Source organism: Phyllostomus discolor, chromosome 7 (genome assembly GCF_004126475.2).
Source record: "Phyllostomus discolor isolate MPI-MPIP mPhyDis1 chromosome 7, mPhyDis1.pri.v3, whole genome shotgun sequence".
NCBI classification, from domain to species: Eukaryota; Metazoa; Chordata; class Mammalia; order Chiroptera; family Phyllostomidae; genus Phyllostomus; species Phyllostomus discolor.
The window spans coordinates 94,643,151-94,671,020 of record NC_040909.2 but is presented as its reverse complement, the minus strand read 5'-3'; the positions used below and the strand labels follow the sequence as shown (position 1 = coordinate 94,671,020).

At 37.8% G+C, this 27,870-nt stretch overlaps 1 protein-coding gene across 1 annotated transcript in view; it reads left to right on the top strand.

The window, feature by feature from the left end:
* TOX (thymocyte selection associated high mobility group box) overlaps positions 1-27,870 on the top strand; it is a 304,377-nt gene that overhangs the window by 173,395 nt on the left and 103,112 nt on the right. The window contains exon 3 of the mRNA XM_028533665.2: positions 6,763-7,005. Within this exon, the coding sequence (XP_028389466.1) occupies positions 6,763-7,005 (243 nt within the window). The remainder of the gene's footprint in view (positions 1-6,762; positions 7,006-27,870) is intronic.

The window sequence follows — 27,870 nt, the reverse complement described above, 5'->3', positions numbered from 1 at the left end:
CTGTTTGCAGGATCATTGGCTTGAGCACATCAATGGCACTGTTGGACAATTCTTGCTGAGTGTTAAGATGATTTATGTAACAGACTGAAGCTCTCCACAGTCATACATTATAGTCTCACGCTATCAACCCCTGTTCATGCAGAGACAAAAGAATCTGAAAACTACCTCCTTCGAATGTCTCCTCAAAGAAATAGGAGATAATGTTGATGCTGTTTAAACTCTTTGGAGAGAAATCACCATTACATACAATATCTAAACTTCTGAAAACATGCAGAGTCAGTTTATTATTTTTCTAATAAATGGCTCAGTTTGCTTTCTATTCAGTTATTTGAATCATACTACAAGAATTTTCCATAATAGAAGATGAGATGTGTTTAAACATTGGCATTTTGCTATCATGAACTTTGAGGAATTATATTACAGATTAAAAATTAAGGCATTCTCTATATGTTTGATGGCAGTGCTATTTATTTATCTTTCAAATAAAGAGCTATATGAGAAACATATTTTACACTGCTATAACCATAGCCATATATTTAGTGTGTGCATGATTGCATGAAACCATGGCATAATTTAAAGATACATACAAGATGATATTTTTGAAATTCTTCTGAGTTATGGGGCTTCTTGTCACCAAAGATTGAATGCTGTATATAATGATTGCAATATGTGGACAGCGACCCACAAATGCCAAGGTTCATCTGGTGGAGAAACTAGATTTTAAGAAGAGAAGAAAAGGCAAAGGCCAGAAGAGATTTCCCATTTATTGTTCCTGGTCAGCCTATATTAACACTCTCTCTAGACAGTATGAAAACAAGAATTCGCTGTAGTCAAAAGAAAAATCAACCTAATTAACATCCCACTTCCAGATGTAATAATGCAGCATAAGAATAATAAAATAAGAACAGGCCGTAGCCAAAGGCAATGTGGATTGCAGAAGGAAACAATAATGTAAACAGGATCCACAGGTCATAGAATATGGAGAGCAATATGATTAAAAAGGAATGTGAGTGAGTAATTACGCAGACGGGGAGAATGAGGTCTTCCAGAGATCAGGTGAGAAATGTGCTCTACTTTTTCACTGGAGGGGAGCCTGGGGAAGGTTGGACATGGGGAAGGACAATGGCTTTTTCCAAATGGCTGGAAAATCTCCCAAAACAGGTCAAATCAAAACACATTGGAAGGATCCTCTGTTACTTTCCTAACCCCAATTCTTGATTCTAGTCTGAGAAATAATCCATTTCATTAGCATTCTGACCTTGCCAAGAATCTCCCAGGGAAGGTAGCCTTCTAGGGACACAAGACAGTGTGTTAGAAAGTACTCATACAGTTTTTGTTGTGAACTTAGACGCTGAAATTCTGGTTCCAAATTCCTTCCCCTTTTGCCTGGGTCAATAGGAGCGGGTCTGTCAGGAGCCAATTGGCCTGGGTTGCAGGTCTGCCCGCAGAATTCTCTGGAAAAGCAATTATGGCACTTGGGAGATGAAGTTATTGTCACTTTTCACCTGTACACCATTTTCCACTATCTTCTTATTCTTTGATTTCAAAAATGCAATTTAATCTTCTTAAAATACAGGAGAAATTTTATCCTAGCTATTTATGGGGAACAGTTAAATGAATATATTATGTATAAACGGGGCTGGGCTACACTTTGCTTCAATATGAGGTCTGATCAGTGCCAAATACACTGGAATTCCTTTACAATGATGTCTGAGTTCTTCCATCTACTGTCCACAGCCATTTGTTTTCTTGGCTGTTATCCCATCGATGGCATATACAAATGCATTTAACAGTAACCGTAGCTATGCTAAGGCTGTCATTTCTGAGAACTTTCTTTGTGGCAGATGTATATTACCAAGATTTTTACCTATCTCATGTTTTTGTTTTCAGTGCTCATAAGAACCCCACCGAGTAGGTTTTGAAACTTAGGTTCACAAGGAGGAAGACTTTCCCAAGAATTCACACAAATAAATGCTGCAAAGAACCTGAAACAGTCCCTTCCTGTTGGCCTCCAGAGCCTCGGTTCCTTCTGACATGCTCTGTGGCCGTTCTTACCAGTCACTGAAGGAGTTGTCCTGAGGCCTCTCAACCAGACTGAAACCTGTCTCCTTCTCATGGAGAAAGATGTAGCACTTTCTAAGCTAAATATGCAAATTCCAATGTTCAGGATTTAAGAAAATTACTTGAAATAGTCACTGAATCTATTATTTAGAACTATAAAAATACTCTCTTAAGGTCTATGATACTGTATTTTGAAGTTACTACTTTAATGCTTCCAACAGTCCCCTCATAGCCTTGAAAAGTTTATATATTATTTATTCCAGAATTAGCCAAGTATTGTAATAGTACATATAGCCCATGGTCCATGACCTTGGCTCCTGCTCCCTGGCCACACGGTGTGTGGTGTACCCAGTACCAGCAATACGGTGAGACTCTCCTGTGTGAAGGACCAATGAGTAGCTTAAGATCAGGGACAAGCTGGTTATATAGAAATAATATAACTTTAAGTTTTTTGAAACACTTGGATCCTGCAGTGTCTATGTTTAAGAGCATATCACTTTGCATGCTTATTTGTAATTTACCTTTTTTTTAACCTGAAGATACAAGATAAAATTAAAAGTATTGGCTTGAATTTCATACCGCTATCTCTAAGTACTTTCTCTCCACTTGTGTAGATGGTGACCATTGACTTTTATCATTCCTTGGGGAACAGGGAAGCTTTATGGCTCTGACTGCTGATAAAACTCTGATCTCTAGATGTGGGTGGTTAAAGGCACTATAAAGGGTGATAAGGAAGATGATACCATCTTCATTCAGCATCCAGACCTGTTCTCCCCCAGCATTCAGTACTGGAATCCAGCCCCATAGATCCTTAGGGCATGGATTGACTCTTTGGTGGTCATTAACTCAGGTAAAAACAAAAAACTAAAAAATAAAAACATAGTTTTATGCATCTCATGGGTATGCTTTGGTCCCAAGTAAGTTGGAATATGAAAGAACCTTCAAACTCCTGGCCTCACTGAGACTTGAAGGAGGAAAATAAGCCCAAGTCAGAAAAGAACCCTGAGTCAGAAGACAAGTGCAGAAGGCCCACTGTGCCAGCTAAGAGTGGTTTTAACAGAAGGAGCCTTCTCTGACCACTTGGCCTCAGGTCTCGGTCACATCACCAGTATTCCTGTTTCTATGATCAGAGTACCTTCCCATGCCCTCAATGCCCACTTGTCTAATTAGGCCCTTCTAATGGCTAGTCATGGGTCACCAGACATGCTGTCCCCAAGAGATCCTGATGTGGAACCAAGGTTTCCACCAAGTCCTTAGCTGGCATTGTACCTGCAGTGGGGATTAGGTTCCAACAACTGCTGGGAGCCAAAAGGAGCCAAACCCACCTTTAGGAATCCTCTGGGACCTTCATGTCACTACAGAATGGTGGGTGCAAGTCATTTGAGGGGATGTATTGAAAGCCAGAGAGAGACACTAAACTACCCTGCCCCAGCCTTATTAAGGTTGCTTCAACCTTGACATCTCTAACAGGCTATTTTTTGCTCCCTGACAAACTGAGGGATTAATGTTACTTACCATGTTGTGAACTGGCCAGTGCAAAGACCTGGGAATACAAGATATTTATTCTAGCCCATGAAACAATACTCCATGCCTTTGAAAAGTCATTGTAGCATTCATTCTTTCATATATGCATTCATTCTGTGATTTGTTTGTTAGTTCATTGAACAGACATTGAACCAGGCAGCTTCATAAGGAGTAAGAGAAAATATTGAATCATGTCTTATTTAATACATCCCCTCAAAATTGCAAATTGTTTCTAATCTGTAATTTACTATTGTTAAGTCAAACTTACTTCTATTAAGTCTTTAAATTTTAAAATAAAGATGTCATGCCATAGAAATCAATGTTGAGGAACTAGCAGTTAGTCTGGCATTGAATTTTATGTAAATTCTCTGACATTTTGACATTTATGCAATTGCCAGGATACTTTTAAATGGCATCACTTACACTGTAGTAGGCTCACGGCATGTAACCACATCATGTCTCTTAATGTAAAGAACAGAAACTACTAGCTAACCTTATGTTAAAATTCATGGAGGAGGGCAAAGGGGGAAAAACTGGGGCAACTGTAATAGAACAACAATAAAGTATTTTTAAAACAATTCTTGATCCACATAACTACCCATTACTGGTTAAGTTGTGGTATCTGTGGTTTTGGTGTATAAGTGCATGGATTGCATAACATTAGTGTATAATTACATGAAAATAAACCATATAGCTTAGTTAAATTGCAGTACAATCGTTCCCACTGAATGTAAAGTGATACCAATTAAACCTTCCTTCGGAACACCACAAATGAAGATTTAACTACTGGAGAAATTCTAGAATGTGAAATTCTTGTATACCACAGGTAGACTATCCCTGGATATTTTCAGAGGCTTAATGACATTTGTAAAATTAAAAACATCTTTCTCCTTTATTGCTGGCATTAACTGTGCCTTATCCAAGAAAGTTGCAAATATACCAATTAACTTCTTAAAATATGAGTATCAATGAGTTTAACCTTTAAAATGTTGACAAAAAGGAAATTATAATTTCTTGTGTTCATATAAATATTTTATGTTAGTGGAGTGGGCATTGGAGTGGAATTGGGACAAGGAAAGACCTGATATTAATGTTAATACTAATTCTTAAATTATGAAATTTTGTTCATCAGGAACAGTTGATTGGCAACTTTCTTTCAATAAAATAGTAGCAAGTAAAATACTTAAGTATCACAGTAACAAAAATGCCTTCTGCCTTCATACATTCATACCTCATATGTACTGAGCTGATTATTTATCAGCTGAGTGTAAGTTATTGAACTTCTGAGTCTTAATTTTCTCTTCAGGAAACCAGGGCAATAAAAGCTACACAAAGGATTATTGTAAGGATTAAATGAAGACATAGCCAAGGACTCAACACAGTGCTTTATATGGATTCCACATTAATAGACATGCTTCCTCTCTCTTTCACCTCCCCATTTCACATCTTTTATGTTCCTTCCTCTGTGAATACTTGTACCAGGACTGATGGTTTAGATCTATAAGACATGAGGTCTAAAATATATGACACAAGTGAGAATTTACTCAAACTTGTAACTTTGACACAGAGCACTAATATGTTTTTCAGATGAGAGATACATACTGTAAACAGGATAATTCAGCAAGTGATGATTGAACTTTTAGAGCTGGTGATTTCTTTTTTAGCAGAACTTTAGACATTTAGGAGAATCAAATCTTTCTTTTCTATACCCCCAGTCTCTAACCTACACGTGCCTCTCTGTGACCAGGTCTCAATTCCAGATGTTCCAAGTAACTCTTCATTTCATCATTTCTTTGGACAGCACCTAAACAAATACATCAAAAGTTGTACAACATTTAGCAAGTGCAACTTGAAGATTTTCTTTCTGTTAGACAAATAGACGCCATCTGGAAAAAATAACCCCAGGCGCTTGGACACAGGAGCATGAAGCTTATTGGCTGAACACCCAATGAATACCTTACACTACTTTCTTTGGCTTCTACCCTCTGCCTGCTCATTTCAAATCTTGCACACTTCAGCAGGCGCTGTGCTGTGAGACAAACGAGTCCTTGTTACCCACGCACTCAAATACTATGAAGACTTGCTTAATTTGAAAGACAGGCTTTGCAAAAACTATCTGCATCAAAATTGTTTTCTTTCATACTGGGATACTTGCTTTATAAAGGACTGCTAAATAGCACTGTGTCTTGACATTAATTGATAGCAATATTTTATTATTCAGTCTCTCAAATTCTCCTGCAGCAAACATTTTCAGTGTTTGCCGTGTTCCATTTTTAAACAGGAGTTTCCTTATACAATCTTCCCTTCCTTCTTTGCTCCCTCCCCTCCTCTTTTATCTAAAACTACTTTCTAAGAGAAAAAGTCCCACATATATTGTTACTCATTTTACTGATTGACTTCTATTTCTAAATTCGTATTATAATAATCAACATTAATTTTGCCTTTCACAGTTGGCTGAACTGAATTTAAATGCCTGCAATATTATTTATTAAAGCTAAACATTAATTTTTATAAATTAAGTAAACCTGAATGAATAGTCAGACATCAAGAAAAGAATCTTCATTTTCATTTTGATGATATAATCGTTTTGATAAAAATAGTTTCTCGTGGCATTTTTTTTCACATATCAGACTTTCTGTGCAACCACACTTATGCAACATGCTTTAACTTATTTCTTTACTAATTACTTTCCTTTTGTCAGAGCAAGCATGTAGCTTTTCAAAACCCAAAGCCAATTGCCTAGGAACTTCTGGAATTCATTTTATTACATCTCATGATCTGAACAGTAGGGAGTCCTATGAAACATGTTTGATCAAACATTAACTTTATAAATTGCCTTCCTTCCCCACAATTCCCATGAAAAAGGTATTCAGCTAGATTAAAACTCTGGAAAATTTTAATGGGACTTTTGAAATCTGTTTGAGTTCAGCTTCTTGGAAAAAAAATAAAACTGCCTAATGGAAGCACTCTTTGTATGAGAAGTGGATATGCCTTTGAGGCAATTTTCTTCCGTGCATAATAGTGAAAATTGCGGCAGGATAATCTGAGTGTTTGAAATGTCATTGCCAAATCCATAATGCTGCTTGCAATAACACCTGGAGAGGGCACGTGTGTTTGTTCATGACGAGAAAGAAGAAGCAGATGATTATGTGCAATAATCTCACTCTGTCTTTGCAGGCCTACCCTGGTCCAAGCCTGGAAAGTGAAGACTTTAACATCCCACCCATCACTCCTCCTTCCCTCCCCGACCACTCGCTGGTGCACCTGAATGAAGTGGAGACCGGTTACCACTCTCTCTGTCACCCAATGAACCACAATGGCCTGCTACCATTTCATCCTCAGAACATGGACCTGCCTGAAATCACCGTGTCCAACATGCTGGGGCAGGATGGAGCACTGCTTACCAACTCCATTTCTGTGGTAAGAATCAGTTTACCAACATGTGGTGGGGAGCAGAAGATGGAGCAGGGCAAGGTGGGACTTAAAGCAAGAAGCCTCTGAAACTAGAAATAACGTTAAAGCTATGGAAAACGTTCACCATAACATCCTGTAAAATCCTGAGGCACTTTTCCATTTTCTATTTAAGTCTAAGCAAAATTGATTAATGACATGTTTAATTACACATATTTATAAATCAAAGTACTAAATACTGTTTGACACTGACTGTTGTCTTACAAAGTCCAACTGTCTTACTAGTTTTCAGGTGAGAAGTTATCTTTAAAGGTGCTACCTCCCATGTCGTGCAGGATTCCTCACCACAAGCAAGGCTTTAACGTCTCCTGAACAGGAATCACTATTAAACTTGGTTTCTACCCTACTTCCACTTTCCAACTCCGTAAATTTATATAATAGCAAAGCCAGAAAACAACTTTAATTTTTATTTTGGAGGTATATAATGCTTATGATCAAAATGCACCCTCATGAACATATTCCAGTGTATTGGGCCCATTGGTCTCAGAATCTTCTAATGTTCTTTACTTCTCAGGTGTAGTGGGGATGGACATCATAGAGAAAACCAACAAAAATTAAATTCCCAGCCCCTACCCAGAGAGTCCAGGGGGTCTGTGTTTTTAAGGAGCATCTCTGACTTATAAAATCTCTTCATCTGATTTTATGTCATCTAAAAACAATTTCTCTGTCTATATCACAAGTGGTGACACATATTTTCAGTAGGATATGGCTAAGGGCAGAGCTTTGTACCATGTCATAAAACTCTCCCCAGGGCGGACAGTGACTTTGAACTAGCACCCTTTCATTTCCATTCTTCAGTCACTTAACAACTACATTGTCATTTTTGTAAATCGCTGAACAGTGCTGTCAGATTCACAATGAACAAACTTATGAACTTGTTTATTTTATATTGTTTCTGATAGGAAAGTATTTTATATTATCACTTGTCTCAGTCATCTGGGGATGCACCTCTAACTTGAATGACTTCACAGGAAGGTTTTTCTGTTAATCACCAACAGAAAGGAGGTGTGTGAAGGAGAGTTGAAAGAACCCCACAGTAGTGTTTTAGGGAATGAAGCCCAGAGCCTAATGCCATGATGGTGTAAGATTTTCCTAAGAACTGGCAGCTAGCTGGTCAGCCAAGACGGGAGAGCCCATTCACAGTACCAGCAGTGGGAGAAAACTCAGCTCTATTGCCACAGTATTTTGTATTATATTCACCTGTCTAGATTTATCTTAAGACTAGTAACTATGACTTCATTAAGCAGACAATGGATTTTTAACAAACATATTAAATGTCTAAATCTGAATAATGTACTTTAAAGTAGTCACCTTGAAAAATCACAGAAAAAATTACTCTTTGGGGCTAAGGCTTTAGACCCAGTTCACGGGTCAGTAGGCACCCAGGTTATGGCTTTGTAGGCATCCTCATTCACTAAGGAGAGGAAGAGAGCACACATGTATAAAAATACCAGTTTTGTTCCCTATGCCCCTTCCTCATAGCGTGAATGGAGTTGGGCCATAGGCAGGATGACAAGATAATTCAATTACATAGTTTAAGACCCTAAGACTTTTATATAATTTGTCACCTTAGCATTCCTAGGACCCTCTCATTTACTCTTTAAGAGGTATGTGTGCAACTTTAATAAATACACATCTGGGCCTTTCCCAGGTTTGCCATTCATGACAGTCACTCCATTCTCAAATGAAGCTCAGGACTGGACCTAGTCACACTGTGAAACATGCCATCTTCCAGGCCCTTCCTCACTGTGCTTTCCTCTTAACCTCCCAGGAGTTTCAGTTCATCCACTTTTCTTTATGCTGTGTCTACCCAACTGAATGTCCAAAACTAAACTTATATAGTTCTGTTTTATCATAGTATGTCCCTTGGAACTTCTAATGCTTTACAAGGCAGAGGGCCTGATTGGCCTATGCTAAGGGATGAATCTCCAGCTTGCCATTCAGCTCTTGACATAGAGAATCTAGCAGGGATTTTCATTGGCTGGTGAACCTTCCCAGGACCTCTGAAACCACATTCTGAAGTGGGCACCTGCTTTGCCTACTAACAGTAATGATCCTAGCACTTGATGCTATAAGTAAAAAGCTTCCCCAACTGATAATACAAGTGTTGGTGAGACTTTGGAGAGGCTCCAGCACTGTCCAATATAACTCTCTGTGATAATGGCTTTTCCATTATCCATACTGTCCAATAGCAGTAGTTACTGGCTCTTGAGTGTTTTAAATTTGGCCAGTGAGAATTAAAGGCTAATTTTTATTTTATTACATTTTAATTATTTTTAAAATAGCCATATGTACCCAGTAGCTACTACATTGAATACTATACATCTAGTTAATAATGTTGATTCTAACATTAAGTCCTTATTAAACCCATTTTTTTAAGCCAGAGTGGTCTTAGAGACAGATTTGGAGATTAAATTTATTGTGAGAATCCTGTTTTAAGACTTTGATCTCTGGCTGGATTCTGGGAGCCAGAGTTTCATATATTATAAAGTTGCAATCTAAAATTGGAGGGGTCAACTTTATTGGAGTCTATTAATTCCTTTGAGAAACAGAGAGCCTCTTCACTCCTTATTTTGAGCTGTCATGTATCTAGAATGCCATCCCTCAGTGTGTACATTTGAAATGCTTGCTATGGTCTAAATGTTTGAAAGGGCTCAAATGATTGATAAAACAGGGTCACTGGCCTTAAGAGCTTCTAAGGTACAGGAAAAAAGTGTGAATACTTTGGAAACAATTAGAATGAGACGTGAAGCAATGAGAGAGAGACCAAGCAAAGTGCTCAATTTAGTTTTACTGGCCGTGAGCCCTGTAGGAATTGCTGGTTGGAAGAGATTACAGTAATCTGGTTTGGGTAGTTTATAAACTTAGTAGAAAAGGTGGGACTGTAGTTAGGGTTTGAAAGATGGTTTTGATTTAATAGAAAAGAAGAGGCATATTGGAGAGCATTTCAAAAGCAGGTTAGATATTTCAAGTTGGGAGATTTGACCAAAGACTTCGAAAAACAATTAGAGTTCTGTGGACTTGATATGATGGATTCTGAAAAATTATTGGCTGTTTTCACCCAAGGCAAAAACATTAGGAAAGCAGTGTTGTAGGAAAATATTTTTGGCACTTCCCCGGATGGATAACAGTGGTTGGAAACTGCAGATGTGGAAAGTCTGAGGAGCCTGTGTCACAACCAGGCGCGGGGTGTTGAGGAGGCACATAGAGTGGTGACAGTGAGAACGAAAGATGGGGTGCTAAGCTGTTTTCACATCATTCCCAACTATAAATGGATCTAAAGATGAACAACCCTTCATGTCATCGTATTTTACACTTATAAAGCACTAAGGGATTATTTGCTTTGTAAAGAAGTTTAGGACTATAAAATATTCTCTTCACACTTCTTTGTAAAAACTGGCTTAAAACTCTTTCCTTAGCAACTTGCTCATTGCTAATGTGATCACAAACTTTAACAGCTGACTATTGACTGGTTTGCTAATTGCTGAAATGTATGGATGGTGCACAATTGAGGTCATCAGTGCTCATGCAGACAAGGAAATAACAACTTCTGAAATCAGGAGGTAAATGCTACCCACCTAGAAATTACAGCGCTCTTTCCAAGGTCTTCTTTCAAGGTCACCTACAATATGGGAACAACCAAGAAGAGCTAACACTTGTAGATTTTACATAATGAACTTGCTGTAACTTTTAAAATCCTGGGAGTACATGCCACTCTAGCTAGATTTATATATAGGATCAACTTCTTTATCCAAAAGCTCTTCAATGTTATTAAAGCTGAGCTTTTTGCTGTTAGTATGGTGCTTTCGTCTTTGTGTTAATATTTTCACTTGATGGAATTTTAGAATTTGAATGGATCAAAAAGGTGAAAATACTTTAGTTCTCATTTAGCTGTTACAGTGCTTTAGAGGTTATTGTAACATTTAGTATATATACATCATTATATTTTATATATTATTATTTTTAGAATATAAATTATATATAATATAATCTTTTCTGAGATTTTATTTTAAAGAGAAATTTCTTGTGTCCTATCCTCAGTGACAATATAAGTGATACAATGTCACTGACTTTAAGCATTTCCTATCATTGTCCAGTATATTAATATATATAAAAATTTATATAATATATATAAAAATTTATTCCATATGAGAAATCCATATCTGAATGAGTACTGTTACTCCAGTTTCACAAATGGAAAAGGGGGGGATCAGAGTGATTAAGTGGCTTGCTCAGTGGCTCAGCTAGTAAACACCCCACCTTCCTTGTTTGCAAAATAAGGATAATAATAGTCCTTACCTCATGGGGTTAAATGGATAAGAATTGCTTAGATACATAGACCAATTGGTTGGCAAATAGGAAGTATTATATAAGTTTGTTAAATAAAATATGAAAAGCAAGCTTGTACAACTTTTTTGAACAAGTTAAAATGCATGAGAGAGAAGATTTTCCAAAAGAGTTATTTATACTTTAATCCTCAATCTTCTTCAGACCTGTCAAAAAAAAAAAACAAAGATAGCAATGAGCCTGCTATTAACCAAAGCAAAGAAGTCTCTACCTTTCAGCGAGTGAACTAAGGTAGGGGAATGCTGGTGGGAGGGAAGGTGCAGGGCAGAGGGGAATAAAGGGGAGAAAAAAATGGGACAATGGTAATAGCATAACCAATAAAATATTTTATAAATAAATAAATAAATCCGACATCTTTGGGCTGGATGACCTCAGTACACATCCTGACACTGCCACTTACCAGTTGTGTTCATTCAGCAAGTTACATAACCTTCCTGCATCTCTTTTCTTATCAATAAAATTGCTATAATAAGATATTTAATCCCATAATGTTGTGAGCATTAAATTAGTTAATATCTGTAAAACAGTGCCTGTCATGTAGTTGGTGCTGGATATACTCAGAATTTCTTCCTAATAAAAAGGCAACCAGGGTAGCATATCTAGGTTGCCTTCTAAAATTTGCCATAAACCTATATGGGGGGGAAGCACACTTAGGGCAAACTTTCTTTCTTCCCAAACTTCCCCTCCCTGCTTCTTTTCCTATATCCTTGTCTGTGCCACCTTGTATGTTAGTAGTCAGTCAGGACTCTGCAAGAAATTAGATTTCTGGCACTTTAAAAAGATTCTATTTTCTTAAAACTGCTATTTTCCAAGACCAGACTATAAAACAAGGTAGAATTTCTATTAGTATAGACTGTCGAATAAGTGCCAATTAGTTCTGATTCTCTGGGTCCAAGTAAAACAGCTACTCATGATCCAATATGTAAAAGTTCCATTTTCTCAAAATTCCCCTGAGTTATTTTGATAGTGGGTAATTGATTAGGGAGTGGAGTACGGTTAGAAGAGCACTGAAATGAGAGTCTAGAAAGCCAGGCCCTGCCTTGGATGAGCTTGTCAGCCAGGGGCAATTCCCTGCCCCATATCTGTAAGCAGCAGGGTTGGGCTAGCCGAGGGGCTCCAGACTGAGGTCCTTGGAGATAGGGAAAGCTGGGAATGAGCCAGAGGGGCATTGCTCTTACTCATCTCACTTGTTCACACTTCTTGTAAAATATCCCCTGAACAAAGAATTCTACCCCCCAAGAAGATGGAAAATCACGAGTAGTTGATCACTGAGATCCTTCCCAGGGCTAGCATTTTCCTATGATTCATTCTCTATCGACCACGCAGCTGTGATCCAGAGTCACGACTCACTGGTCTGTCACTTCAGTTGCTTAGTAATTTTTCCGACCATCACTTCAGCTTCTCAATGTTTTACCTGTCCCTGAAAGCCTAATCAGTTATTAAGATACTTTAATCTATTGAACAGAACATTTCTCTTCAGTGGAAAATGTTATTTTGCCATTAAGAAGACAGTGGCATTGCTCTGTGAGAACAGACAGTGTGTTCATGTTGTTAGAAAGAAACTACAGAACTATTGTATTTTCGGAGAAAGGTAGAACAAGAAAATGTCCGTATTAAGTGTTCACAGATCAGAAAAAAATCCTTTGATTCCTACCAACCGAAATCGAGAGTCTTTCCTTTTCCTCTCTACTCTGGTACATTCACTGCTGGGTTAATCACGGATTGGTGGAAGGCAAAATACAACCTTGTATAAAGTCATCCAAGCCTCGCTGCCTGGCATATATGTGGCGATTGCTTGTTCTTTGTGCAGTCAACAGAAGCTCTTTCATACAAAGAAAAACCGTGCAAAGTTTTAGAATGACTTCACAGAAAGGATTCATTTAGAACCTGAGCTGTTTGCAGAGTGTGGTCCTAATAACACATTATAGAAAATTTACAATGAAAAAAGCAACAAAGGAGATTTCAATTTCGTTGAATGCTTCAAATTTCTAGTTCTAGAGTTTGAAATGGAAAAAAGATGTTAAAAGCAATAAAATTGGGGGGTTTATTTCCCAAATGCCTTATTTTTCCAGGCAACAAAAGCAAGCATAATATATGTACTCAGATTTATTGTCACTTTTAGCATTCAGTCATGGCACACTTCGCATTCAAAGGCCAGTGTACAGCTGTTTTGACAACCATCCCTTCAGTAGGTACTGGGCGGGTGGACGAAACTGAAGCGGGAGTGTTCTTCTGGGTCTATAGGGAGTGCTGTTCCATCAAGGAAGTCAGATGTATCAGAGCAGCATGAATTTCTAATCTGTTGCCATTATGGAAAAGACCACTGGCATATTGAATAATGTAGCTTTCAAAGCCAAGCAGAAAATGTGATTACAGGCAATTTGATTGCTATTTTTAAAATAAATATTTTCAAAATCTTGAGATACTTTATTTCACGTAATGCATAAAGTATGTACCAGTGGACGAGACCTAAATATCTTTCAGGACATGAGGGAGCTGGTGATGTCAGCCCCATTTAGATGTGAACTAATAGATGCATTAGTTTACAATGGGATGGATGTCACAGGGCTGTGTTTCTCTCTTTAAAAAAACAGGGAGAAAAGCAATAAAAAGAAATGATTTTACCCACATTGACAGAAAAAAATGAAGAATAATTATTTAGCATTAGGCCACAATTCATCACACATTTAGCAATTACAGCCTGTTTTTTCACAAATTATCTTTTTTTTAACATAGCAGCACATGAGAGCAATGTATTAAACCACTTTAGTACTGTGAGTAAATGGGCTGGGTTTTTGTTCTTATTTTTGACCATATATAATAAAAGTGTGTGGTTTGGGGTGGGTTTTTTAATGTCAAATTCCTAATAAGGCCAAAAATAAGCGTTGTTTGTGGTTAGTTGTTAAGCTCTACTTAAGCCCTTTCTTTGCTCAAAACAGACTACTTTGAATGTGGTATTGATAAGTAGTTCAATGTCCTCATTATATTAATGATCTGGGGCTATCTTATAGTGCTGTAATAAAATATTTTTCCAAGCTACAGCTCTCCTTAATAGTGTTCAGGAAAGGAGCCAATTTAAAAATAACACTTTTCCTTTCTTATGCCAAGTAAGAAAACTCGAGATTTACTTTGTATATAGGGCTTGTTGTGCTTTCTTCTCAATCCTGGAGTTCATATGGATTTGTGCCTCGCCCATGCATGAAAGAAGTTAAAAAGCTATAAAACTAGTTATATAATATACTGTAAGCAAACTCTGGGAGTTATTCAATCCAGTCTCTTAATTCTAGGCAGGAGTAAACTTAAACCATTTAAGATATGTGGTTTTCTATCTAAGAGCCAAGATTCCACAACTTTCCTTGGTAGCCTGTTTGTGTTTAATTAACCTTGTAACATTAAGTTAAATTACACTAAGAGATTTAGATTTCTTCCAGGAAGTTCCTTATTAAAGTTAAACTAAAATCTCTTACTGCAATTTCAGTCTACTTTGTCTGCTTCAGACGTCTGAATGCTCGGGGAACAGTTGATTCAAGTATTTGACATTTATTAAGTCAGTCCTGCAGTTGTGTTTTACCTGGCCCAAGTAACCCCAATTCTTTTAACCTTTCCTCAAAGGTCATACTTTTCAACCTCTCAATCAAATTAACTTTGTTTTTTTCTTTTTAAATTTTTTGATCTTAAGGAATGCCAACCACAGTGAGAAGCAGAGCTCCAGAAAGAGCTTGAGATCACAGATTAATTTCTAAAGTTTTCAAATAAATTCTCCACCCCCATGTGGACATTTTATGATAGGCCCTTTAATAGCATCATTGATTGCTGACATACTTCATTTTAGACCCGCCGATCACTCCCAGGGCGTGTTCTCTCTGTGTTGGTGTCCAGCCAGCAGCCCCCGCCATCTTGTTTCTGTGTAACTCATTTCACATCCCAAAGGCAAACATCTGGAAAGGCCATCATGGTGTTATTCTTCAAGTCATCCTTTTTTCTGCTTGAGTATCCACTATTTAAATAGGCCTTAGCAAATAAAAACAGGCAAGAAAAGTATAGTTATGTACTCATAATTGTCCTTAGACAAACACATTCTAAGTGGGCTCATAAGTCAGACTCCCCAGGCCCTGGCTATGAGGTTTCAGTCACTTACTGTAACCTCCAAATTGTTGATCAAATCGTTCCTGAAGTGTTGAGGAGGGAGTTTGGGAAAAGCAGCACAGAATCTGGACGAAAAAGAATTGGGAGCAGGAAGAATAAGCAGCCAGTGAAAACAGAAGCCTGTTGAGTAGAAAAACCACGTACCTAAGGGCTCCATCTGCTGTGGGCTTCCTGTCCAGGGCCTTCCCCTTCCCTGTCCCTTCTCCAACTGCACCTCCCTTGCTTGTTTCTCCTCCTCATTCCAGGTCCAACTCAGGTGCCATCATCCCCTTCGACCCTAAATAATAATGATAACACTTCCTGTACCAAGTCTGGGCGATAAATCAGGCCTTGAGTTGAGTACTTCAGGTGGGTCATTCTTCTTGCTCTCTCGTTCCTTCTCTTTTGGCTTGAACACTCAGAACATGCCCTCGCTGGGGAAGGAAAGGTTCTGTTTTCCTCTCATCTGCCTAAAGACCTCTTTACAGAAAAGTGGGCCTAGAAATCCTAAGAGCTTACTTGGTTTCATTGCTGAGACTTTCATGTGAAAATTATCGATGATAATATTATATATGCATCACATATAGTAGGAGCTCAGGAACTATTTCTAATCAAATGGATGAACTCTTGTGCCCCTTAAGATCTTTTTATTTTTTCCAGACAGTACAGGATCATTATTGCTTTTGATGCTGACAGGTCTAAGCAGTTGTGTAGTCTTCTAGATGTATACAAATATTCTAGTTTTTAAAAAGTATATAATGTGATTTAGCCTGGTCTGCTGCTTTCAATGTAGCTAAATGAGTTTGAGCCCTAAACTTCCATCAAATCTTGTATCCTTAAAACTTAATCAACTTACTACTAACTTCCTAATCCATACCATTATTAAGTTGATGTATATGACAATTAACTGTAATGTATAGTTGATCTTTTCTAGATGAATACTTTTATTTTCTTAATAGAGCTATTTTTCATGGAGACAAATTATTAGTAAAATTACAAGGCTTCTAAAGGAATATCTTGGGGGTAGAAGAAGCACTGTGGATAATAAATGTCTATTAAACAAGGGCCGATATGACCAGTGTTTGTTTTTTGTTTTATTACAGAATGATTCAATCTTTGACTTTCTGTTTGCTTGATTTGTGCAAATAGATTATTAACATTAAAATGTTGCATTATAAACCCATTGACTCCTGGAGTCACAGGAGAATGAGTTTAAAATGCTTTTCAGAACAATGAACCCGTCTCCTTTCAAGACACCACTTCCTTCATTATTCATTAACTATTCTTATCTAGTGCATACGGGAACATTTTAAGAGCAGTTCTGGTTTTTTTTTTTTTCCATTTCAGTTTTTTCCAGTTTGAGTTTGAGTTCCCTTCTGTGAACAAGCATTACCTGCAAGCACACAATGTTTGTCTTTTCATATCAGCCATTTATATACTTGTCTCTGCCAGAAGCAGCATGCACGCCGTTGGGGAAAGGCATGAAGTGCTGTAGGGTCTTGGACCACAGGGTGCAGTTGTTAAAACAGTGGATTCACCCTTCCTTTCTTGGGTCTTTTAAAATATTACAAGTGCCATAATCATCCAGAGAATAGGTCTTTTTTTTCCTTTGCCCTAATAAATATATTCAGCATTTTGATAAATATATAATAACAAAATTGATAGTTGAACTTTTCAGGGTTTAATGGAATGTACAAATTCCCCAGGGAAATCTAAGTACTATTTGACGGAAGGAGGATTTAACTCCTTTTTTGTAATTCAAGATAGCAATTCCCTTTTTGAAAGGCAAGAAACTGTCTCAATATTTGTTACATTTTAAAAGCATTTGTTAAAAGTATCATATGCTCCAAGATTTAAGGAGGTTTTCTTCCAATCAAAATTCAGATTGTTTTTAATAAACATTATTCAACCCCCAAAACATTTTACACTATTAAAATTTTTACATTTTTATATATTGTGAACTTAATCACACTCTCTGCTAACCAGCAGACCAAAACAATGGTTTACCAAATTGCGATAAGACCATATTCTATACATCATGAAACTTGAAAATGCTCAAAATGAAAAAAAAGTTCCTCCTCAATTCTTAAAATGATAGATTTGTAAAGGTTATATTATTACAACTATCAAGACAAACAAAATTACTACCATTTAAAATAATTTTTTCTCTTGTGCATTATATACATATTATAATTCTTGAAGAATTAACAAGGAGAAGAGTCACACTTGACCATGTAACTATTATTTACATTTAATGAAAGCATTTATTTATCCCTCTGTCTCTTTTTCCACATAAATACATGCAATGACACATTCATCTGTTGATTGTGTTCCTGTGGCTGTGGCTCTCTCATCACATCATGAGAGTGTCAGTGGTCAGCAAAGGCCACTCCTCCACTAGACAGATGCAAATTGGGACCTTTGGTTAACAGCTTCTGTGTTACCTGGGGTACTTTTTTGTTTCTGTGGTTGTTCTTGCTTTCCCCAAAGCAGCCTCATTTCTAATTAGAACAGCACGTGGGGCAGGGCCTTGTTTCCCGGCACACGGCAGACACTGCTTCTCTGAAGCTGCGTTTCACTGTGCATTTCACCCCAGTCATCACGCATTTTTGGAGTGTCTTCACTGTGCCTCAGATCTGCTGGGTGTTAGGTGTAGTGAATGTTAGAATCCAGGAGCTTACAGTTCACTTGGGAAGATGAGTATTACTCATATGAGACAAGTGGAAAATGTGAGACCATGTAAGGTCAAGTTCTCAAATTTGGTACCCAGGGAGTGTGGGAGTCACCTGTAGAAACCTGCTTATGCTGTCCGGGCCTTGAGAAACAATGTGAGTGGTCGGTTCCCAGCTGGTTCAAGGGTAAGGCAGCCTGGACTTGGACCCTGCCTAAACCCTTGCTGACTATATGTCACTGTGGACACGCGACTTCACCTCTCTGTACCTCACTCTCTCACCTTTTACCTCTCTTGTGGCGATAAAGATTGAATGAGTCTATATATCTGAACCCCTCAAGCAAAATCAGCTGGCATGCTTCACATCACCAGTTTTATTATCCAGTGAAACCCCACGGCTGCTCACCTGAGTTTTCCTTACATTGCCTGTCATTCGTCTTCTAGTTACCAGTGTCCCTGTTTTCTGGGATGTTCTAAGAATGACTGCGCTGGCATCTATTGAACATCAGCTCTTGCTAGGTCTCTTGCCCAGAGAAAATATTCAGTTTTCTCTTTAATTCCCATAATCACATCAGGAGAGCATGGTGTGGTGTTACCCAACCATACCCCAGAGGGACTGAGGACTCAGAGGCAGGTTCCACAGGTGGGTAGCAGACTGAAGTTCTTGTCCTGTCTGTGTTTCTGGTGAGTCAGGGGCTGTGCCTCCCACTGGGGAAGCTCCGTAATGTTGCACTGAAAGCCTTGATTGAGCCTGGTCCTCCCCCTCTTCCCTACCAAGTGTGTTCGGGTGGGTTTGATGTCATCACTGTGCATGCTGGACAAGCCAGCCCAGGCAGTGTTCACAGTTCTCCCTTTTTCTTTTAACAAAATAAACTCATCTTATTTTCTCAGTGTTGTAGTAGTAATAATCAGAGAGAGTGAATAGAAGAAAAGAAATATCATATTGTTGAGTGAAAAGGGATGGATGGACTTCTGGCTGAGTGACTTTGACAAATGACTGGATCTCTGGCTCTGAGTTTCCTTCACTGTAAAAAAAATAATATGACAACAATAATATTTATATGACCATGTGATTGTGGAGATTAAGTAAGATGCCAGATTAAGATTTCTAGTTCTTGACAGTTTAAGTACTTTCTCTAGTTATCATGTTGAATAAATTAGCATTCCAGCTAGTGAAAAATGTTTGCTGTTTGCCAAAAATCCAGTAATTTAAATTATTAACTCTTCTGCAAGGAAGATGGTGTTACCTCCTCGGGTAGCAACAGGCTGTACTAACAGACTAGAATTTCTACCACCCTGCCTTGTGCCCAGGAGCTGGGTTATCTGCCATTTGCCATGAATCAGCCAACCTCAACACATTTCCCCTTCATCAAAAGTATACAAAATTTAGTTTTAAAAGTCCAAAGATATTCAAATTTATTTTATAAATAAAGGGAAGAAAAATTCTGGGCAGCCTGCCAACCATAGCAGATCTGAAATTACCTAGCAATATTTCCTTCTCTGTATTAAATTCCTGTTACTTTTTTATATGTTCATATTAATTTGTCTATTCATAAAAATTTAAATATTCTTTATGGCAAAGAGTTGATAAAAGCCAAAGAAATAGAAAGTGAATTGTGAACACTTCTCAAGTTTTCTTCATTGCTGTCCAAAAATGATAAATTAATGTGTCCCAGGGTCACAAAAGCATCTTAACAGGCCTAGTCTCAAATAAGCAGCATGCTCAGATCCCACCCCGGACTCAGAGCCCTCCCTGATACACTCTAGAGTATGAATAAGAAGACTGGTCCATGGTGGATGGAGGGGCCAGGGTGTGACTTTCAAAGCTCTCTGTGTCAATGGCCCTGTTCTTCTCACCCAGACTATGGAATGTCCCATGCCTGAGAGCAGTACTGTGGAGATCCCCTCATGGGGCCAGAAAGTGGCAGGAAGGTTACTCTACACGCAAAGACTGTGCTTAAAGATCTCAGAGGAGGAGGTGTAGGGTTTGATCTGTCGGCTCTTAGTGAGATTTTCGATGATTCATCATAGTCTGAGTTAACCCAGGCACTCAACTGCCTGCGTAGGGTCTCCCAACCAGGATTTGGTCTAGGATGGATCTACGAACGTAGTTAAATGAACCAGGGTGCTTTTATGCATAGTCTCCACAGCCGTAAAGAAGGGACACATCACCTTGGCCTATTTGGCAGAGTCAATGCATAGTACAGTGGCACCTCAGTGTTAGGTGGCATGAGCTACGGAAAAGCAGTCCCTTAAACATAGTATAGCAAAGAGCTACTTCATAGAGCACAAGGTAATTTAAATTATGTTGTGACAATGCTGGTCCATGTCAGTGGTACAATGGAAAAAATATTGAAATCAGGATCATCTGAGGGCAGAGAATGTCAAACATGACCTCACTAAGTCCAACATTCCATTACCATACAGTGATTGGAATGGTGGGCCCTTCCTGGCGGCAGGGCCTGGCACAGGTACTTCACCCGCTTCCCCATCTCTGAGATGCAAATAACAGTTAGTGTGTTTTATTTCCTCTTCTTGTAGTGAGACAGCAAGAGTAAGCCAATCGCAATTTCTCATATAAAATAAACTATAAACAAGTAATAAATGCCCATTTCTCTTGAATGTACCCTAATATTGCATTTTTCTTATTTTCATGTGAGGTATAACAAAGAACCTTTGTTATACTGTATGTTACTGATATACTTTGCAAAAAAAATGTTTTCATATATGTATTCACTTAAAATGTTAGCCTTTTTAAGTTAAAAAGATAATAGATTCTTATTCACTGAAGCTTACAGAAAAGATTACTAAATGGACAGTTTGGGTTAATCTTAGATTGTCATTGAACTTGCCATTGAAACCTTGGTGCTGAGGGTAAAGAGGGTACAGCTGGGCCAAGTGACAGGGACTGTGGCCGTGGATAAGGCACCTCCAGGTGTAAAATCCAGAGGCTGCTTTTTGCCAATAAAGAGCTCAACCACAAGGAAGGGGGCAAGTCAGCACTTCCTCACTTCTTCTCACATCATCTATAATGATCATATATAAAATTAAGAAATGTGAACTTATTCCAAAAAGCACAGCAAACAAAAACAAAAACAAAAAAGAAATGACTACAATATACAGCTTCCTGCAGAGTCCAGAAAAAGAAGAAATTAAGAATTAAATCTCCCTGGGCAAGCTATCAAAATGTTGAGAAAAATAGATTACTAATGAGAAAATATCAAATATCTATGGGGAGACGAATGCACATAACTCTGAATCGTGGACCACAAAAGGCTTTCCTCAGGCACCTCAATGACAACTGTATGATGCATAAAATAGCAAGTTCTCCTTATTACAGTTTATTGGATAAGCACCTGCATGAATACAGGGCTGTGCGCTGCCCGGCAAGGAAGAATCTTGCCCAAAGGGCTCTTGGTCCAAGTTGTGAAGACAGCGCTCAGGCATAAAATGTATGAGCTGAGAAAGTGATTAGGGTTATGTCCACGAGAGAGCAAACAAATGTTTTGACAAGGAATAAACCTGGTAATGGGTTCTTTGCCTTGAGAATGTTCAAATGAGTAATGTTCAAGACAGTAATCCTGTTGACAGTTACCAGGGAGTTTCATTTCAAACCCTCCCTACCTCTGCTTAGTATAAAAACATAGCGGTGAGGACAACTGTAACACGTACTGTAGAATTTGGAAATCTCTCCTTCTTACATCTTTTGCAATTTAATATGTCAGTGGAAAATCACAGAATTATACGAAAAATGAATATTTACCTTAAAAAGCAAGATGTTTGAGGCACTAAGTTCTTCAAATATCTGCAAGTCATTGTTCTGTATTTCATTTTCTATTCATAGAGAGAGCTCAGATTTCTGCAGTACTAAGCACCTTACATTTGGTTGGATTCTGTATTAGAAGATTTTTACCTTAGAGCTTCACAGTATCTTGCAGATTCTAAAGTGGAACCCCAATTTTTCTTTTTTTGTTCATATGCACAGGCCTTGAGTCTTAGAATAATTAAGCAGTATCAGGCATCTACTATATGCAAGATTACTACATAATTTATCATTCAAACCAACACAGTTTTGAGAGTGGGGCCGCTGACTAATAATGATTAGGCCTAAAGCTGGGACCGTCCTGAGGAACTGGAACTTACTTAGGTTCCAGTAAGTATATGTGAGACACTGTACACGTCAATGGTGAGGATGCAAAAATTTTATGGGACTAGTTATTGCCTTCAAGTGTCTAGTAAAACAAATGAGTTATGTATTTAAAAAGCCAAGTAACATTTCAAAGCATGGTACTTACTGTACATGAGGAATCAGGACAAGCTAATTAATATAAGTAGCATTTGAATAGGTCTCAAAAAATGTTTGATTACTGACAGGGAGAAGTAGGGAGGTGTTTCTGAAGTGAGGAGTTTCACTGTATGTTGTGTGAGCTGAGTTGCTGCCCACTTCAAATTCTCAACCCAAAAAACCTGGGACTCATTCTTCATTCATTCTTATTTCAAACACCCAGTTTATAAGCAGGTCTTGACTGAATTGCTTCTGAAATATATTTGGCATCTACCCACATAGTTTTCTTCTTCACTGCTCCCACCCTAGTCCAAAGTGCCATTTTCTTTTGGATTATAGTGATGGTCTCCTAACTGGCCTCCTCTCCTAATGCTGGCCCTCCATAACACATCATTCACACAAGAGTCAGTGAACAGAATGGTCACACTATTCTGCCCCTGACTGAGCTACAGCCTCACTAGCTTTTTGTCACCCTCCTCCCACCCAATTACCTTCAGACTTGGTCCTCTCGCCTCAGATCTTCAGTCAGTTCTCAGCTCAAATGTCACTTCTCTGAAGCACTGGTCTAAGCTGGCTGTGCCCCACCACTCACCCCCATCACATTGCCATGTTTTATCAACTGAGTTAACACTATAAAGTGCACATGGAAAGAAATGAGTAAATCTTAGTGTTTTTACTCTCTGAATTGTCTGCTTTATTTAACTAGTTGGTTATTTGCCTCCCACTGCCGCTTACTCCGTGAGAGGTAGAAACCTTGGCACCTAATCTCTGCTCTCTCCTGTGCATGCAGGACAGATGTCTCAGCAGGCACTCACTTGGTAGTTGTCGAATGAAAGCATATATGTTCACTACCTTGTCTGACAGATTAAAGATGTCCTTAAGAAATTGAAGACTCTTAAGAAAGTTCACACTTCATATCTTACTAAGACAGGGTACCATGGAAGCCTGTGGAAGAGTTTGATGTGTGTGTGTTTGTATACACACATGCACACACATACCACATACAACTGTGTAAGTATGCTAATTTATGATTAAAATATATTTTTATCTTTGCCTTCATCTCTTCTCCCTTGGTCCTAAACATTAATCCTGGGAACCTCAAATTAGTAAAGCACTGGGTCAGGACAACCCCAAGAAAGCATAAGAAATGCTTCGGTCACTGGGGACACTGGTGTATATGCCGCATGAATAATCTCATTGGTGTAGTGCCTTCACTTAGGAAGATCCTAAACTCAGGGCTGCTGTGGCTCCCAGCTCACACGCCTTAGACAGTGTCAGCCCACAGCGTTCTCTAATACAGCAGAGGGGAAATTTAGGAACCAAGATAGTGACACAGAATTCTTATTCTCATTCCAAGGTGTCTAATTATACCCCCCCTCAAATGATAACATAATATCATAATAATGAAAGTTACATGGTTGATTAGAGTTCCAACATACTTTTGAAGTATAAACAGAAAGATAAAAATGTATCTAGTAAAATGGCTTTGAAAAATAAAAATAACATCTTTCAGAGATTTAAAGAGGTATTTAGGAAATACATTAATGACTAAATTGTGAAAAACAATTTCAGGTTAAAAAGTTTTGATAAGATCTGGTAGATCTGGCAAACAATTTTCAGTAATATTTATAAAATGTACAGAGAGGGTCAGAAAAGAGTTTGGAAACTTCTATTTTTCTTTCCAATATCTGCTTCCAGCAATTAAGTTAGGAAAAGAATCCTTACTGTATAGTAAAATTAGCACTAATTTTAGAGTAATTAGAGATGTTGGGAGTATAACTGTGAGACTCTAAAAAGCCAATTTTTCTGGGCCTTAACACCAAATGTACTCTCATGTTCGTTTTGATAATATTCTTTAACTATTGGTAACAATTTCAGCATGGAAAATTGTTACATAGATCTATGTCCTAAGGAATTGTTTATGAAATCTGGATCCTCCTTATTTTTATCTAGATTGGAATATGACTTGGTTTTGTTTGAAGATGTTTATGGACATTTAAGTGACTTTTATTTCATTTTTAGTATCAATAGATTAGTAATTAAATTTCAAAAATAGTCATTTTACATCACTTAACATATAATAATTTTTTAAAAAAACTAAATATAGTTGCACATCTTTAAGAGATGAGAAATCTTCAGCTACCAGGCTGAATTTCCTCTTGACATTGTGCATGGTGTGACCCTAATGAGTGGCACTTCAGGACTCTTATTTCTTTTCTTGACTCCTTTGTCTCTACACGAGGCTGAATATGTCCTAATAAATGACTGGACACAGAATATAATAAATCAGTCTATGTGTCACCCATCATGAGTCATAGATGCATTTTTAGAGGAATCTTCACAATTTTATCTCAAAGGAATGATTAACGAGCTGGAAATATCAGATACTTTAAATATATATAACTTTCTTTTTAGTTCTAACAAGCATATATTGAGCTCTTGCTCTGTGCCCAGAACTATTATAAATGCCAAGGAAATAACTTCTCACAGAGAAGTTATTTTCCAACTTACTATCTAGATCATGGATTCTTAACCTTGGCTCTATTGACATTTTGGTCTGAATAATTCTTTGTTGGGGAGGAGATACTTCTCCTTTGCAGTACAAAATGTTAGCAGCCCTGACGTCTACCCACTAGATGCCAAACCCTCTATTTGTAAGCACAAAGAAATCTGCAGACATTGCCAAATGTCCTCTGAGGGGAAAAATGCTTCTGAGTGAGAACCATGCTCTAACTAAATAATTTCTGTACATGTGGAATGGGCAATGATTAGAGATTCGCACAGGCCTTCTCTTAAAGGACCCTGCAAAAGGAAATGGGCATTCTACCTATTTGCGTCGCTAGTCTTGCAGGAACAATCTTAGAATTAGAGACGAGCTGGAAATTACATGAGTCACTAGGCAAAATCCTTCCTTGTTCAATTCGATCAAGCCAATTGTTAGAGGTGTTCAGGACTGGCTAAATTTATAGCTACCAGAGGCAGGAACAGACCACCTCTCCTGACTCTCACTTCGGGTTCTTCCCATTATACTTCACTGCTTCCAGATAAAGGAGGCATTGATATTGACAGTGCGGTGCTTGGATCTATGACCTTCACCGTTTTCCTCGGGTAACCATTTTGACAAACACCACTTACTCCAGTTTCCAGGACTTACTCAACTGCAGAATGAGGCCAGGTGGACTGCCTGTCACGTATAATTCTTTCCACTCCACTGAGCGCACTTTCAGCTCTCTCTCTCCATCTTCTGTCATCCCAATAACTAGGGCGTGATTTATATTGTTCTCAGAAAGTGGCTAAATAAAAGCAAACTTTAAACAAAATTCAGTGATACTTAAATTCTAACAAATAAATTTAAGTTGTTCTTTTTGGGAAAACATCTAAAAAGCTGGCAATAAATACTTTTCACATTTTGAATAGATCTTTGCAAAACATCCTCATATTTTTAAGTATTGGTAATAAAAACAGTAATAGTCAACACTTTTCTTAAGCATCTACTAGCTTCAAGGCAGAAATCTATCCTTGTAATATGGAAATTAACAAAGCATACTGGGAAGTGATGCATCAGTAAGTCACTGAGGCAATAACACTATGTACTATGACACTATAGGTAAAGCACTAAGAATGTCCAGAAAAGGAGAAGAGAAAGTGGAAAACAAACATTAATCCAAATTATACTAAGTGCCAGGCATCATTCTAGGCACTGTATTATACAAACACTGTCATGTAGTCCTATAATTTGAAATAGATATTACTTCCCACATTTACCAAAAAACAGTAGTGGGAACAATGCAAGCAAAGGTGCATGTGACGGGAAGCAAAACAAACAAACAATAATATGCAATGTCATAACAGGTAAAGGGGAAAGTAGCACATAAAGTGGGAGTATCTCAGACAATTCTTGGCAAAAAACAAATTTTGCAAGCATCAATTAAATGAATGTGGATGAAAGAATGAGTATTAGGTTGAAGCTAACTCTTAGAGACCCTTGAATGTGAAGCAAAACATTTGAATTTCATTCATTACTCAATGAGAATGAATGGAGGATTTTTCATCACAGGAGATGTGATTGGAGTTATACAGTTTATCATTCTTTTCCTGGGTCACTCTGTGGGTTTCATATATGGACAGAGGGTTCTGCACTTTAAAGCTTGGATAAAATACATTGGAAAGGGCCAAGTTTAGAATAATCATCATGCTCACAGACAGAAAGGGGAAGATATGCTTATTTGGTACAAATAGGATCATCGTGATAAAGAAAAAGAGGAGCTATGTGTTTCTGTGTCATGTGCCCCTCTGGGTCTAGAAAGGTATGTTTCTTCTTGAGCCTGTGTTATTTCAAAGTACAGCTCACAGATAGGCAGTGTCCACATCACCTAGAAACTTGTCAAAAAGGTAAACTGTTGGGCCTACCCCATGTCTTCTGAAACTCTGGCTTTTGGGTTCAGGTATCTGTCTTCCAATAAGACCTCTGGGTCTTCTGTTGCACGCTAAGTTTAAGAACCGTTTTTTTCTAGAGCAACTTAATTTGAAACGAAATACTGTTCTTTCTCCCTAGAGGACACAAACGAACAAAAATCATAAGCATTCTGCCCTTAGAAAAAAAAGGTATCCATTGCCTTAAAAACATTCAAGGAATCACAGGCAGGGTTTGAATCAGTCTTGGTTTAAGGTATAAAAGCTAATCATAACTAACAGCAGGAATTAAATCCAGTCTCCCTTATGCCTCAGAGAGGGCAAAACAGCCTTTTGAAAACCTTATTTGAATCCATGAATGAAGTAAATTAAAGTAGATCACACTTGTTTGATTTTTTAAATATATTGATAAATTCATTAAACTTAAGAGACAGTATGATAGAATCTTTGCAGTCAAACCATCAGGATAAAGTTCCATAACCAAAAGAAATTACAACAAACCAAAGTCCATTTCAGAGATACTTTCTGGAACACCAAAATTCCATTATCATTATAGCTCAAGCCTGAGACTTTAGCTGGAGTGGAAGCAGGGGATTTAAATCAAAAGTAATTGAACTTGAATATTCTATGTTCTTCTTTATTTTTGCTCAGAGGTGACTTGATCATCTTCCATTGCAGTTCCAAATGATCAGCTTCAGTTCAGTCATTTCAGCCTTTAATCAATGCTGAACAGTACGTAACTTTCCATGAGAACTTATTTATAGTATAATATTTTATGTAATTGTGTATATTATGAACTTAACCCTTCATTTATTAAAATACAGTAAATTCAGTAAGAAAGAGCACTCATATCCTCAATCTATGCATATACATATGTATTTACAATAAATAAGAAATATAGTATGGAGTTAAAATTTAGAGTAGATATGTATGAAGGACCCAAGGATGAAGAAAATGGAAGGCAGGGGAGAAC